The sequence below is a fragment of the Aquila chrysaetos genome, chromosome 5, assembly GCF_900496995.4.
Source record: "Aquila chrysaetos chrysaetos chromosome 5, bAquChr1.4, whole genome shotgun sequence".
NCBI lineage: Eukaryota > Metazoa > Chordata > Aves > Accipitriformes > Accipitridae > Aquila > Aquila chrysaetos.
The window spans coordinates 68,271,459-68,285,813 of NC_044008.1; the positions used below are offsets into that span (position 1 = coordinate 68,271,459).

The following is a 14,355-nucleotide window of genomic DNA, read 5'->3' on the forward strand; positions in this document are numbered from 1 at the left end:
TTTTTTTCTTAGCAAAAAAATAAAAATTTATTGTCCTCTAAAAAAAAATCCATCCTGCCCTTGGAAACTGTGACACAGATTGAGTTCTTTCCAGCCCCACATGCAAATTCACTCTGCCAAGAAAAGAGTCTAAACCAGGTTTCCGACAGCCAAAACACATATTTACAGAGTACGAGAGAACGACAGCTGAAATCACAGTTCTATACATGGAATCAACAACACGTTTTACACACCACCGATCACCATTCTGCCAACTTCTACACGGACTAGGGGCGCTTCTGCCCAGTGCCCTTCCTCCTGGGAAAAGCAGGGAAGAGACTGGTCAAGAATTGCCGCCAGAAATACTGCAGTGTGTATTATTATTATTTGTTTTTAAACGTATACTGTATTTATTTTGTTTTAACATTGGAAGCTACGGAGTGGGGAAGCCCCAGAAATCCCTCCGATGCAGTCACTAGATTGCAGGAATACTTCACCTTTAAAATACTAGGTTTTACATCAGTAACATCTATTTTGCTGTTGGCCATCACTCCAAGGATTATTATAATTCTGGAGGAAAACACTGGTAATATTCTTCCTTCTCAGATGGGGGAAAAGGAGAAAGAGAGGAGGTTCGGAGGCTGGTGGAAGCAATGAATTACTGAGTCCATTGAGCATTACGGGCTTCCTCACAGGGTAAGGACTTCTCTTCATTGTCTCAGCTGCACAAGCCTTGCAAGTGGCTCAGGTTCAGCTCCAGAGATGTACAGAAAGTATAAAACCCTTCGGCAGCGGATCAGCTGCAGCAACTCCCTTCGGGGGGGGGGTGGGGGGGGAATCTGTTTAAGGAAAATGTTGTGCTCCAGCTCTGAGACTTTCCCCCGTCCCTCCTGTGCCACTGTGTCTTTGCCACAGCTGGCATGCAGCTACATCATCTAAGGCCAGAGATGATCTAAAAGTGGCCCTGTTAGCCCAAAGTGATGCCAAAATTCGCCTACAGCTCTAGCCTTGCTTTTTGATGTCTATCTACCCAGGATAGTGTTGTCTTAAGCCATCTGCTTCTATATTGTTTTTCCATAATAATGTAAAAGTTTATTGACCTTTAAGATACTGTGGTTTCACAACACAATTAAGACTCCCTTCCCCCAACTCTTAATGCAGAAGTGTCTGACCTTCACAATTAGTCACTAAGGTCAACACTTCCAAAGCTCCCAAAAATTTGGGGAGGAAAATGTCATTGTCCAATAAGGAGTCTGTGTGAAGAGGCAGGACCCAGACATGTTCACAGCTGTTCAGCAACAGCCAGCTGGGGTGCTCATCAAGAAGCCTTGTGGACCAAAAATTTGTTTTGAAGCTTGACTCAGCCAAAAAAGCCCCCTTGGTTCTGATGTGTTCCTGCATGTCCTGTAAAAGGGAGTTCCTGCTTCAGAAGGAAGCTTGACAGTACATTACAGGGGCTGTACTTATTAGCACCAGGTTTATTTCAACAAAACTTTTTTTACACCATACAGAAGCTGACCACATACTCTTCAGCCTTAAATGCGGTGCTGTGATTACAGTTCATCCTTCCTGCCTGGGGCAGGCAGTAACAACTGCTGGGAGTGGGTCAGAAATGCTGCCCTTTCCACCTGCTCTCACCTCACTCGTTATGAAATTGTCATATAAGTGGCCCCCCAAAATATTCACAAAATATGCAAAGATGAAGTTCTCTTTTCCATCTGATGCTTTAGAAAATAATTCACATTTCAGATTTTTTTTTTTTTTTTTTTTTTTTAAAAGCAGCAAACAAATTCATAGAAACCTAAATTTAGGAAGTGTTTCTTAAAGAACCAGAGGAAAGTGAGAAGCAGTCTATGTGCTTGTGCAAAGAGAGTGCTGAGATACGCTGGGATGGGGGCAAGGGAAGGGGCTAGTGCTAATTCCTTCAGGCTGTTCTGCCATGAGTACAGTGTGGCAATGGAAAGTTAAATTTTAAGGGCCACAAGCGGGTGAAGTTTTGAATTCTTTGGTCCTTCAGTATAAGTTTTAAAACAGAGAAACTGTTTTACTCAAAAGGAAAAACATGCTTTCTCTGGCCTGGAATTTTCCTTGTACCCCCTTGTCTAAGCAATGTGCCCCCACAGAAACTTGGGGCAAATATCTCTTCCCCCTAGACCCAATAGCCCTGCATCACACCACGACTGGAAGTCCCACTGAGACAGCTAGAGCTGCCATCAGTGGACAAGTTTCATCTGAAGAGAAGGGACAAAGTGAAGAGCCCCTGTGGGAATCAGATGCAGTCACACAGCCGGGTGCCAGACAGTTCTGAAAAAAGAGGGTTGGCCAAAGGCAGCATCACCCTGAACAGTGCCACAGGGAGGCAGGAGAGCAGGTAAACCACCATACTAAAAAAAGTGTTACAAACCAATAGGCAAAACTGGCTGATCAGCTCTGGTTCCTATAAATATTGAAGACCTGATTCAAGAGTTTATTTCCTATGATTTAAGTTAGTTACAAAAGCTTTTTAGTAAATTTTTGTCTTCATTGGGCTTTTTCCTCCTCCCCCCACTTTTTTTTTGTCTTCCCTTTTTTTTTTTTTTTTCCTAAAAAAGAAATGTTCACACATTTTAATAAAAGGTCTTTCCTTAAGATCAGACCAAGGCAGATGCACTGCCCCATGGCACACACATTCAAAGGCTATAACCAAACAACATAGCCACAATAGTCACTCAACAGTGTCTCTCCATAAAAAAATTTAAAAAAACTGATGCTAGTTACAATAAAATACACATGGAAAAAAAAAAAAAAAAAAAAAGCATTTTTACCAAAAAACCCAAAAACAAGTTAATGGGAAAAACATAAAAAAAGAACTACACAGAGCTGCACTTAAGAGATCATCTGGGAATGCATATTAACCCCTTCCATGTAAAGGAAAGGTGGAATTATGGAAGCAAACCTAATTATGTCTTTGCATTAAATATGAAGCTTTCTGAGAGGCTCTGGTAAAAATTCAGTTTTCCTACAACAGTGGGCTGCTGGAGGTTCCAGTGCTTTTCCAGGTCAGGGAGGGGTAGCACAGGCAGCATCCCTGTGCAAAATAAAAATGTTTAGTCAACTGAGTGGCCTTTTACTTGAGATCCCAGCAGGTTACTGCAATCCACCTGATGTAAAAATCCAATGGACACACTGCTAAAGTCACAGGAAAGCTCAGCTACTGGACAGGTCTAAGCTGGTGGCATTTCTTTGTCACGCTGGACTTTCCCTGTCACCACAGGCATACATGATCTCTAGCATGGGGGCTTCTGGACCCAGTAGTCCACAAACCATTCTTGAGGTGCTGACACAGGCAACATCGACTCTGTTCAGTAAGTGTCTTCAGACTACCTGGAATTGTTTCATGCATTTCAGCGGTGACTATGAATCAGGTCCCTGTGGCTAAAACAAAATTAATCTCATCTGAAACAGTGAAAAGTCTCTAGACAGCCACCAGACAAAGGGGTGTCTGGAGAGAACTAACCTCTGCATCCATATTTCTTTCATAAAGGGCTTTAGCTGATAAAAGGGCAGTACTTCTAAGGCTACTCAGACCTGGCACGTGTCAGCTGTATCGGCAATGAACACTAGTCACTGAATTTTGGGGCTTGGCTTGCTCTAGGTCCAATACATTTTTTTTCCCTCTTTTCTTCTTTTCATACAAATATACAAAGAGTGTAAAAAAAATTTAAAAAGCGAACTTTGCTGATTAAATGACAGACAAAGTTCCTGCACATTCAGAGATCGGCAACGTGAGGCCCACCAGGCAGGCACCCAGCAGAGCTTCCATCAGGGAGGACGGCTTTAACCAAGCTGGGTCAGTGAAAGAGAGGGAGACTGAAGACAGGAACAAGTCATTTCAATCCACCTCGATCCTCCCCATGATCTCAACTCTTCCTCTGGAAAGCACATGGAAGCCCCTCTTGCCCACTCTAAATCCTTCTGGAAATAGTCAAAAATTTGTTATCACCTAAATAGAAAAGAGGAGAAACACAGACTCTTTGCAAATGGCCCTTTGATCTGTATTAAAAACAGCTCTCAAAGTTCCTCAAGAGTTAGAATTAGTGGGGCACAGGTGAGGGGCAGTTTAGATACGGGATGTAAAATATTAAAAAGTGCTCTGCAACTAGTTTTTGTTTTATGTGTGTATGTGCATGTGTGTGCATATATATACATACACAAACATGCACATACACACACACATATACATATATATATACACATACATATATATATGTACACATACATATATATGTACGTATGTATAAAGTTAAAAAGTTCTATACGATATGATTAGAACAAGCGTCCTTGGAAGGTCACGACTGGAGAGAGTGGGGCCTGTTGGGATGGCAGATGGGGCACTCGCCCTCCTCGGCGCACGTTTCACACAGCACTGCGTGTTGGCACGGTAACACCACCCGGTTCTCCTCCTGACACTTAAGGCATTTCACTGACTGCATCTGAAATACCGCCTGCAAGAGAGGGGGACAGGGCAAAACATAAGCATCAAAGTCACGAAGCAAAGGGGCTGCCGTCCTGCGCTATGCAGTTTTGGGAACAGCAAGGAGGCAGCAGGGGAAGGACTTGCAGCTGTCTGCCCATTCATCTTCTGAAGCAAAAGCAAAGCAGCACAGCATGATGTCTTTTAGGACCGTTAGGATCAAGAGAGCAGCTTTGATTGACTTAAACTCTGTACTTTACACACAAAGAAGATGTAGGTATTTTCCTGTGAGCTGGCTAAAACTCACTTTGGCTACATCCACATGGAATTGCTTTGATAGGCTTCTGATTTCTGGCTGTATTAAAGAAAAGCGAAAAAAGCTGTGATCTGTAGGAGCGGAGGAGCAAAGCCCTGCCCTGCAAATCCCTGGCACTCACCTTATCAACTTTCTCCAGGTTTGCCCGCAGCTGTTTCTGAAGGGTGTAAAGCGAAGAGAGAGAAAGTGTTTCCAGGTCAGAGAAGGAGCGCAGAAACTGAGGGTCCTGGCCTGTGTGGATCCTCTCCAGCTCCTCCTGCAGCTTCTTCACTTGCAGCTCCAATGCTTCCCTCTGCTCCCGGGCCAGTTCACATTCCATGTTAGCTGTGTTGGCGCGATCATTTGCTTCCTCTGCCTCCTTTTTCCAAGCATCACAAGCCTACGAGTTCCAACAAAGAGGGTAAAAGAAGCAGTCTGAAAACTCAGTCACCCTCCAAGAGAGGATCCCAGGCAAAAAAAAAAAATCTATTTCCATATACTCCTCACCAGGAGTGTGTTCTGTCCAATCTGCTCTGTTCCCAAATTCTGAAACTTCCCTGGAACTTTGCTTCAAAGCACTTCCATTCCAGATACCCCATCTGGTTGGGCCGTGGTTCTAGGTATTTGGCTCACACCGTTAAGGGGATGAACTTTGCATACTAGCAAATTGTCATGGACCTAAGTCAACTGGCAGGTCTAAGAGACTGTCAAGCACTTCAGTGCATCTGTTATGACACCTGGCCTTGCACATCCAGCATCTGAACACATCAGGCACAGTGATTCAGTCTCTCCTTCCAAGGCAAAAGAAAGAATAAGAATGCTTAGGAGAATCTGTTTGTAAAACCTACAGCTCTTCCCATCACCTCAGTGTATGAAAAGCTTCTCTTTAAAGGCTGATACCCTCCTACTTTACACTCCCTAATCCCCCTTCCCAGGAGTTGCTCAAGTACCTGTTTGGCTTGTTTCCAAGACTCTTCCCACTGCTTTATTGTGCCGTTGGCTTCATCCAGTTCTTGTCGTAGCCGTGCCAGCTCCGCAGCACCTGGACCTGACAGAAATGCAGGTGAGGTACTGGGCGAAAAACTCCCCGAAGCAAAGTGTTCCCATATGCTGCTGTTCATCCCATTTAAACCTGTTTCACAGGGAAATAGAGAGGGTTATGTCACAGGTGCTGGCAACTTCCCCATTTCCTCCCTACCCCTGTGAAATCCAGGATTCAAAAATATGTACATAGGAAAAAAAAAAGATCACCTTAAGAACTACTTTCATCCCCAGGACCCAGGAGTCCGTCAAAGAGGGACTTTATAGGGAAGTCTCACACCATTAGGCCTCATCTTTAATGATACAGGGAGGACCCAAGAAACTGAGTGGAGGCAACTTTTGAACCAGGCTGGTTTTAGAAGCATTGATTTTAGAGCAGAGCTGACTACCAGCTTTTAGAGCAGAGCTGACTAGCAGCTTGAATCCCCCTTCTCAAATGACAACCTCTGAACTGCTTACTACCTTCCCACTTTTCTGTGCAGCACAGCCATCAGCGCTGGTGAACAGATTGGTTCACACAGCCAACCCAGGTGGTGCTTCCTCTCACACTATACCCCAAGAAAAACTTCTGGTTTTGTCTCCTCAGCTTAGTGCTTAGAAAAGCAGTCTCACTTCCCAAACAGTGAGACTAAAATGCGCCAGTGTCATTACTGTTTGCATACGCAAGAAACAGCACTAACTAGAAAACCCTGTTTATAAACAAGTGGAGGCGATAGTATATACATCAGCTTCATCCCCTGCAGTGTTCTAGCATAAAGCTAGTGATTGGCACCAGAGAAGACTAACTAACCACTTCCCTACTTTAGCTTGTTCAAATAATTTCTCTTTTCAGGAAGAAATTCAAGGCTTAGGAGACAAAGCAGTAGAAAACCAGTTGTAAACAAACCTGGCTATTTTTCACAGACTCCAAGGTTTGTCCTTTTTTAATAACAAAAATATTTTTACTTAAAATAAGCATCCACACTTTGCACTCAGGGGAGGACTAGTAGGAAAAGCTCGTATCGAGACAGAGCTATTGAGTGAGCTGGACTCTTTGGCACACAGACATGCACCAGTTTGATGTAGCAGTCATTTTCATTTAGTGGTGCTCAGCACTGGGTGTGGACATTCCTAAATCCAGTTACATTTGATAATTCATCTTACAGCAGCCAAACAGACTGTGTTCTGCAAGCAAGCCCTGGGGCCAATGGCCTCTGACTGAGGGCTAACCCAACACCACTTACGTCCCATTTAGTGCCAGCCAAGACACAAACAGCTGCAAAAAAATACAGCTGAGAAATAGTAACTTGTCTTCACTAAGGGCTTAGGTGCATTTACAAGTCATTTAGCAGAGCAACAAGGGCTCTTCACTGGCTCAGGCCACTTACCATAGATCTATTTCAGCTCCTCTGAACCTCAACTCACATTTTGTTTTTAAAGCTCCAGTTTCCTTGAAAGGGAATCTAGCACTAAGCAGGATCCTGGCAAGCCACAAATTCTGCCATAATGCTGACCAAGCTTATCTCGTCATTTCTTTTTGCTCCCTCTTTCCACCTGCTGTTCTCATTTCACATTTGAAGCAAGCAAGCCCGTTTGGTCAGGAATGCCTTCTCTGCACATTTTGCATCTAGCACAGTGGGAACTAGCCCAGAACTAGGTATTTTTAACTCAATTGCAATACAAATAAGTAATAACTACACACAACTACACACTAACTTATGTGCATTCAGCAAGTCCCATGGAATAGATAGATTCCAGATTCCCAACTGCTAGATTACTATTTAAATATCTTATCAAAACCTCAACAAAAATGGTTTTGTTGTATTAAAGGAAAATATCTGACTTTTTTCTTAAAAATCAAGTATTTAAATGCATTTGTGCATTTCCTGCATTTCTTCATTTTTTTATTTGTATAACTACATAGTCAAGACAAATGTAACTGCCTGACTTGTTTCTTCAGAAATTAAAAGCAGGCTTTATCAGAAAGTTTTCCTTTTCTTATTGAAACTGGGATGAACAGCCAGCCTCAACACTAATTAATAGCAGAGATGCCCTCTGATGTCTCTTATTACAGTAATTGTAAAAGCTGTTAAAGCCAAACAAATAGCAATCGCAAGGCATGGAAGCATGGTTTTGGCCTATGCAAACAAGGGATGCATTTACACAGGTGAGTGCACGCAGAATAGGTTACAAAAGCATGTAATAATTTTATTAGGTTAAGCTGAATATTCAAGATTAAAGCATATCTCAAATTTGAAGAAGCATTTATGCCTAGTATCAATACAGAGAACTAATATTTACTGTTACTAACAGAAATGAGCAGAGTGAGTGTCACTGTAGCCTTGAGCCCAAACAGTTTTATTTCTCAAGGTAACCTTGCATCTTGATAAAAAAACAGATTTGGCCCCTCAGTTCCCAGTTCTGCCTGATACAGCTGAAGCTCCAAAGCCATTTCTCTTCCCTTCACAGTCCCTCATACAGGAAACAGATCCTCAAGGCAGGGTAGGGAAAGGAGCAAAGGGGACAAAGCTGGAACACTAACTTTTTGCAAAGTCCATACTGCAAAACTGCATGCAGAATGCCAAACAGGAGAGATAAGTACAATGACTCTAGCCTGCTCTAGACCTCCCAGAAGCCCATCTGACCTACAAGCAGTCCCAAGGGCAAACTGCAATCCCCACCGTAACTAAGCAAAGCTGAGGACCCAACTCTTGAGTTCTATGTAAGGTGAAGTCTCCGCACAGCATTGGTGGCAGGAAAAGGCAGAGCTCTTTACACTGAAAGGCATCATCAGAGCAAGTCACTTAACCTATCTGTCCCTTTTTCTGTGCTTAGATACATGGGAAGCAGAGGGAATTGCTCCCTTGTACACAAGGTATTAGCCAATTTTTGGTAAAGCAGCTTCTAGTACTGTTGCTGTTCTCATGGGAAGAAGAGATACAAACGGCAGCAGTGAAATAATACATTAAAATTAAAGCCAACTTAAAAGAAAATACTTACATGGCACAGACAGGCATGTACATGGGACACACACACTGTGCATTTACCTAATGATCCATGAGAAGCTGATGTCCCCAGGAACGTGTTTTCTGATTGGCTTAAGTGTCCCTGGGGCTGATGAAGGAAATGCGATGAGAGGCTGACCGGTGGAGAAGGAGAGGCAGAGTGAAAGGAGGCAGAGCTTCCAAGGGACCCGGGGATATTTACAGGAGCAGAACTTTGCAGCAAACTCCCACCTGGACAAAGAACACACAGAGAGGATGGCTATGTATGACCGTGAAGTATGGGCACAGTGCAGGAGTTCAGAGCAGAAGGTGTTAGGTTCCCTTTCTCCTCCCTAAGCCCCTTGGGATTCCCTCTGCTTCTCATCATGTTTCATTCCCCTCAGCCTTTATGAGGAGCACTGAAGCTGCCATCCCATGAACCACATAGGTTAAGACCCTCCAGAGCTCAATGGAATACTCTTTCATCGGCCAAAGCAACAAAAGGTTTTCTGAGCAGAGTTCAGTCCCTATCAGTCTAGAGAAGATAAATTTGGTATCTGGTGAAATACTTTGTAATGAAAAATTCACTTCTAAAACATGCGCCTCTGCCTTTAATACTTCCAAACAACCTGTAGTGAGAAGACTATCATGCTGAGTCAGGTGATTATCTTAACCACTAAAAATCAGTGACTAGCTTTAGTCACTTTAGACATACTGGAGTGCCTGGATCTATCAGTAATAAAAAACCCCAAATAAACAAAAGCCCAGCCTCCAAAGACATCACACTTCCATTATATAAGAGCTCATTCTGCCTGTAACACACATATTGAGGGAGAGCTCATCCCTGCTCCCCACTCTCTCCTGATCTCTCTTCTTAGAAGATCACCAGGTAACACCCAGACCTGACGTGAACAGAGGGAAAAGCAGTGTGGAGGATCTCTAAGCCACTGCAGATGGGTAGCAGCAGAAGCAGGGCTATCAGCAGACATGCACAGTAAACTCTCCGACCAGGCTCTCATCTTTGGCAGGGAAGTGGAAGTGATATTCTTTAGGGTTCCTTCCACAAGTGCCTTACTACCTCAATACAGCTCCAGGTACTGTAGTTCCCTTGGAAACCTTCAGACAACCAAAGTTTGCTCCCATTCAAAAACCTGTCTTACACAGCAAGGGTAGCCAGAAACTACAACCACTTCTAAGAAGTTACGAGACATTTCATTTTCCCCTTGACACTCAGAGACAGGTAGAAGAGGCCTTAGCCTACCTCCACATATTAAGATGAGACAGACATTACAAGAATCAAATCAGCAGACCACGATGACACTCTGTGACAGATGGATAGCATTACCAGGTCAGTGAGTTTCCTGTTACTGCTAGGGAGAGTCTTCTGCTTAAGATGCAAATAGTTATACTTTGGCCTGTTTTTAAAGGTATCAGTTGCCTTCTAGAGTCTACTTGCACACTTAAAAAAAAAAAAAAAAAAAAAAAGAAAAAATCAAGCAAGTCCCATTCAGTCTCAAGAAACATCCCCAAGACACCTGGGCCCAATGGCAAGAACTCAGCTCTGCTAGTCAGTAAGGGCAAGCTTTCACTTCAAAGATGCTCAGCAGTTGCCAGAGTTTGTTATAATTGCCGTTTTAACCAATGTTATTTTGGAACTGGATTTAGAACTTTGTTGGGCTGGCTCCACTGAGGTGACTGGGCAACACTGCTTGGCAGAAGATAAAGAAAGCTCTGTTGCTTTCATGTACCTATCATGATGCCACTCGTGTGGGGCACTGTGCTGCTGTCAAATGTCTTCTCCAGGGCAGCCACTCCGAATTCATTCAGGTCCAGGTCATCCAAGGCAGACTCTGCCAGACACAGAGGTACCAATTATGTTATAAAGGACCAACAACTTCAAGAGATAGGATGGCCCAAAGAGCCTACATGCAGAGGAGCCTTCGCTCTCTATTTGTCAGTCTGCTCGGCCCTACTCTCCGCCCTGTGCAACACTGTTCTTAAATGGTTTGGCAGAAGTGTCATGGGCAGCTTTTCAATTCAGGTTCTTTTGCCTGATCTGATTTCTTTTTGTCTCAAAGTATTCCCAAATGTTATAGGAAAACAAAAATTTGATGAAATAACAGCAGTTCCCATAAGTCTTCCCCAAACTGTGCCTTCAAGTCTGTCCATAATACGCAGTAACACTGGCTTATAACATGTCTGTGTCTGGTTTGTGCTTTATCCATACTTTGGTGAAGAGCCACTCAAAGAAATACCAGTAGAAGGGAACACTTGAAAAACATCTCTGAGGTTCAAAGATAGGGTAAAATAAAGAAAGCTTATGAATGCCTGCAAATGTTATATCTATTTGAACATGCCTCATCCCTAATCATGATCAATATAATTCCATCCCACACATGCCCACTCATTTCTATTATTATTTTTAACAAATTAGTGAGATCACCTCAAAAACGTTAGATTAAAAAAAAAAAAAAAAAAAAAAAAAAAAAAAAAAAAAAACAGGTGACCAAAAACCTGTACCTATCTAAGAGGAGTGATTCCACTCTCTGGACTCTCCCATTCTCCTTTTTCTTACAGCCTCTGTCCTACACTATATGAAGGGCAAGTCCTTACAATCTACCTGGTGGTAGCCCTCACTATAAAATTGTCATTTAGAATATAAGGGGTTGTAACTGTGGAAAATGCCCCTGTGATTTCCTGCCTACTCCAAGACCTCTTTGTCACTTTGACAAACCTAAAACTAAGGCCCGTTACACCATCTGACATTCTGAGTAAGCGGCTCAGAGGCCTTCTGTTGGTCCCGTGGGTGAATTTCATCCATAATGACCTGCAGAAAACATCAGATGTGTCACAGTCACAGAAAAAGCTTACAGCCTCAGGAATCTGCCAACACTGACAGAGACGAAAAACTGGAGTTCGCTGGAACACCCATGCTATTCCAATTCTCATACCTGGTGATCCACGTCTGAGGAAGCCCTACTAGCATAAATAAAAAAGGCAAAGTTACCTATGACAGACTCAACGGTGTCACTGGTTGGATAGAAAGGAAGGGCATTGGCATTCATGCCTGGTATGCTGCTGGTGCCGGCAGGGCTTGGTGGCGTTGCAGCCAGACTGGAGGTGATACTAGAGGAGATGCTGGATGTCAGCGGGCTTCCCACTGGGAGAATACCCAGTATGTCCTGAAACAAGAGTTTTAAAAGGGAAAGAGGGAGGAAATAAGACATCTTTATAGAAGAATCCCTTCAGAAACATGCAGGAATGAGCCAAAGATCAGTAGCAAACCTGTTCCTGCCTGCTTCCAACCTGACAGATGGCTGGTGCTACTACTGGGCTGGGGGTGGGGGAGAGATTAACAGCTTTTCTTTAATTTCTGCCGACTGTTCTCTGTTCTGTCCCCCTGTCCCCTGCCCCCCCCAGCATTACAAACATCCTTCAGGCTGCCCCAGAATTAACTCCTGTGACCCACAGGTTGCATGCAATCACAGGGATGGGTCACACAATCACTCACTCAGACTTAGTTCAGCACACGACTTAGAACCCTATATTAAATTCTCTTTGCTGAATCCTTGAACTTAGATGACTCCAGAGATCCATTCCGGCTCAATTTTCTGTAATTTGGAGACTCTCTCCAGCACGGTCCAAGCCTATGAATCTATCCTGAATTCACACAGGTCTAGCCATTCACAAATAACACCTCCAGCAAATCATCCCATCTTCATAAAGTAATCCCTCAAGCTGAGCATCCCTAATGGTGTCTGGACTGTCATTTACTCCCTGCAGAGTTGTCTGGATCTGCAGAGATTTCTCATGTCCTTGTCTGTGGTGGTGCAAGCACTGAGCTAGGTTCAGAGGCCTGCTAGCAGTACTGTACCTGTTTGGGCTGTAACAAAGGTTGCTCCTGGCTCCTGTGTTCCAGTGAGTGGGACTTCATTTTTGCTTGCTGCAGTAAAGAAACAGAACAAAAGATAAGCAGAGGGATTAGCAGCAAAATTAAAAATGGCTGACTGCTGGCTTTGCAGAGGCCATGGGAAACACACTCCCCTCCTCTCTTACAGCCTGCTCTGGGCACTAGAGAATTGGGAAAGTGGGAAAGCATAGCAAACTGAAAACACTAAGTAATTTGCTTTCTATATACCAAGACATCACCCCTAGAGTTATGCAAAGACTTGTCACAATTACACTTGCCTTCAATGCTGCTGTAAGTCCTCTGCTGGCACAAAGGACATCTTAAGAATGAAGGCCAAAAATTAATTATTTTGCCTTGCTATAAAGAACTCATCATTCCTACTAGTATCTAAAAAAAGGGCCAGAAATGGCAGGAGGCACACTATATTCTTAAATTATGTAAACATTTCTCAGCTTTGGGAAAATAAAGTATGTAGATTTTGTTTTCCCTCAAACTCTTCCAACTCCCAGCTAGGATTGCAAAGTAAAACTTGGTAATAACTAACCAATTTTAAAAGCAACATCATCAAAACTGATTTTTTAAAAAATCCTTCCCCCATCCATTAACATAGAGAACTCAAAGCTATAAAACATAAGTGAGGTCAAGGCTGCCTGAATTACAAAACTGCATGAATGCCAACATACATTTAGAATTGCACTATCCAGCCTAAAAATTTAGCTTAAGGACCTTCCAGCACTATATCCTTAACGGAAATCAACCCTCTTGCCTCACAACATCAGTCAATTCTGAGCTACAATAACCAGAGCAGGGAAGGAAGTGGCCTCATGAGCGTGTCAGCGTGTAACGGTCTGTTCTGCAGGCCTCGCTCTGCTCCTCCCATGCTGCTACATGCATAAGGCACAGGGAGATCAATCACACCCTCTGGGCACAGAGAGGCAGCAAAAAAGTGCTGAGAGTCAGGGCTGCTTGTTTACTCACTCTCCAACTCCCCAGTCCGAATCAGAGACATATTCCAGGCACAAAATCTGCTCAATCGTTTTTTTTAATCGCAAATGCAGGCAGTCACCATCTCTACAGGGGAGATTCAGGCATGATGTACAACAGCAGTGCATGAGATGCCACACTGACTTGAAGTGATACGCCTTGACTTTTTGGCTTAAACAGTCTTATGAAAAAGATAAATGATTGCTGGAGAGGGATGACATAATCAGACAGGCGAAAGAGCAGCAGAAGAATTCATCACTTGGTTTTACTTAATTAAATCATTTTCTCTGCTCAGCTGTACGCCTATGGCCAGATGGGAAGGTCAAAGCCTGGCAAACAGGCAGCTGAGATATGGACGCAAAGATCCTTCTGTGGTAGGTACCATTCTCTCACACTTCCCTGAACAACATACAGTGCATTTACATACAGCAAAACTACCACTGAACCGATCAGGCTTGTTTTCCTTTGTGTGCAATAGATGCATTACGTTAGTGCATCTGTGTGTGTCTGATAACACGCCTGCTACATTATCCAACACATCCCTACCCTGTTTGACACTCATCTGAACACAAGATGTGCTATCAACAGACGTCAGCAGCTAAAGTGAAGGCACATACGCAACCATGCCCCCCCCCACTGAGAGGCTTCCTGCCAATGTAGCTAGCTGGTTCTGGTGCAGTTAAGTCTTATTGGAAGGTTTTTTTTCTTTAAGGAGGAGAAAAAGTGAACA

General features: G+C 43.4%; 1 protein-coding gene across 7 annotated transcripts in view; it reads right to left on the reverse strand.

Moving 5' to 3' along the window:
* Positions 1-139: 139 nt before the first annotated feature.
* The window catches only part of UNK (unk zinc finger), a 45,617-nt gene continuing 31,401 nt past the window's right edge, over positions 140-14,355 (reverse strand). For 5 of the 7 annotated variants that reach the window (XM_030014526.2, XM_030014524.2, XM_041123415.1 and 2 more), the window contains 7 exons: positions 12,606-12,674; positions 11,739-11,913; positions 10,480-10,581; positions 8,795-8,983; positions 5,678-5,859; positions 4,870-5,127; positions 140-4,463 (listed from right to left, as the gene is read on the reverse strand). In XM_030014526.2, the coding sequence (XP_029870386.1) occupies positions 4,308-4,463; positions 4,870-5,127; positions 5,678-5,859; positions 8,795-8,983; positions 10,480-10,581; positions 11,739-11,913; positions 12,606-12,674 (1,131 nt within the window). In that variant the 3' untranslated portion in view covers positions 140-4,307. The remainder of the gene's footprint in view (positions 4,464-4,869; positions 5,128-5,677; positions 5,860-8,794; positions 8,984-10,479; positions 10,582-11,738; positions 11,914-12,605; positions 12,675-14,355) is intronic. The other 2 variants (XM_030014527.2, XM_030014529.2) reach the window with 2 other exon arrangements.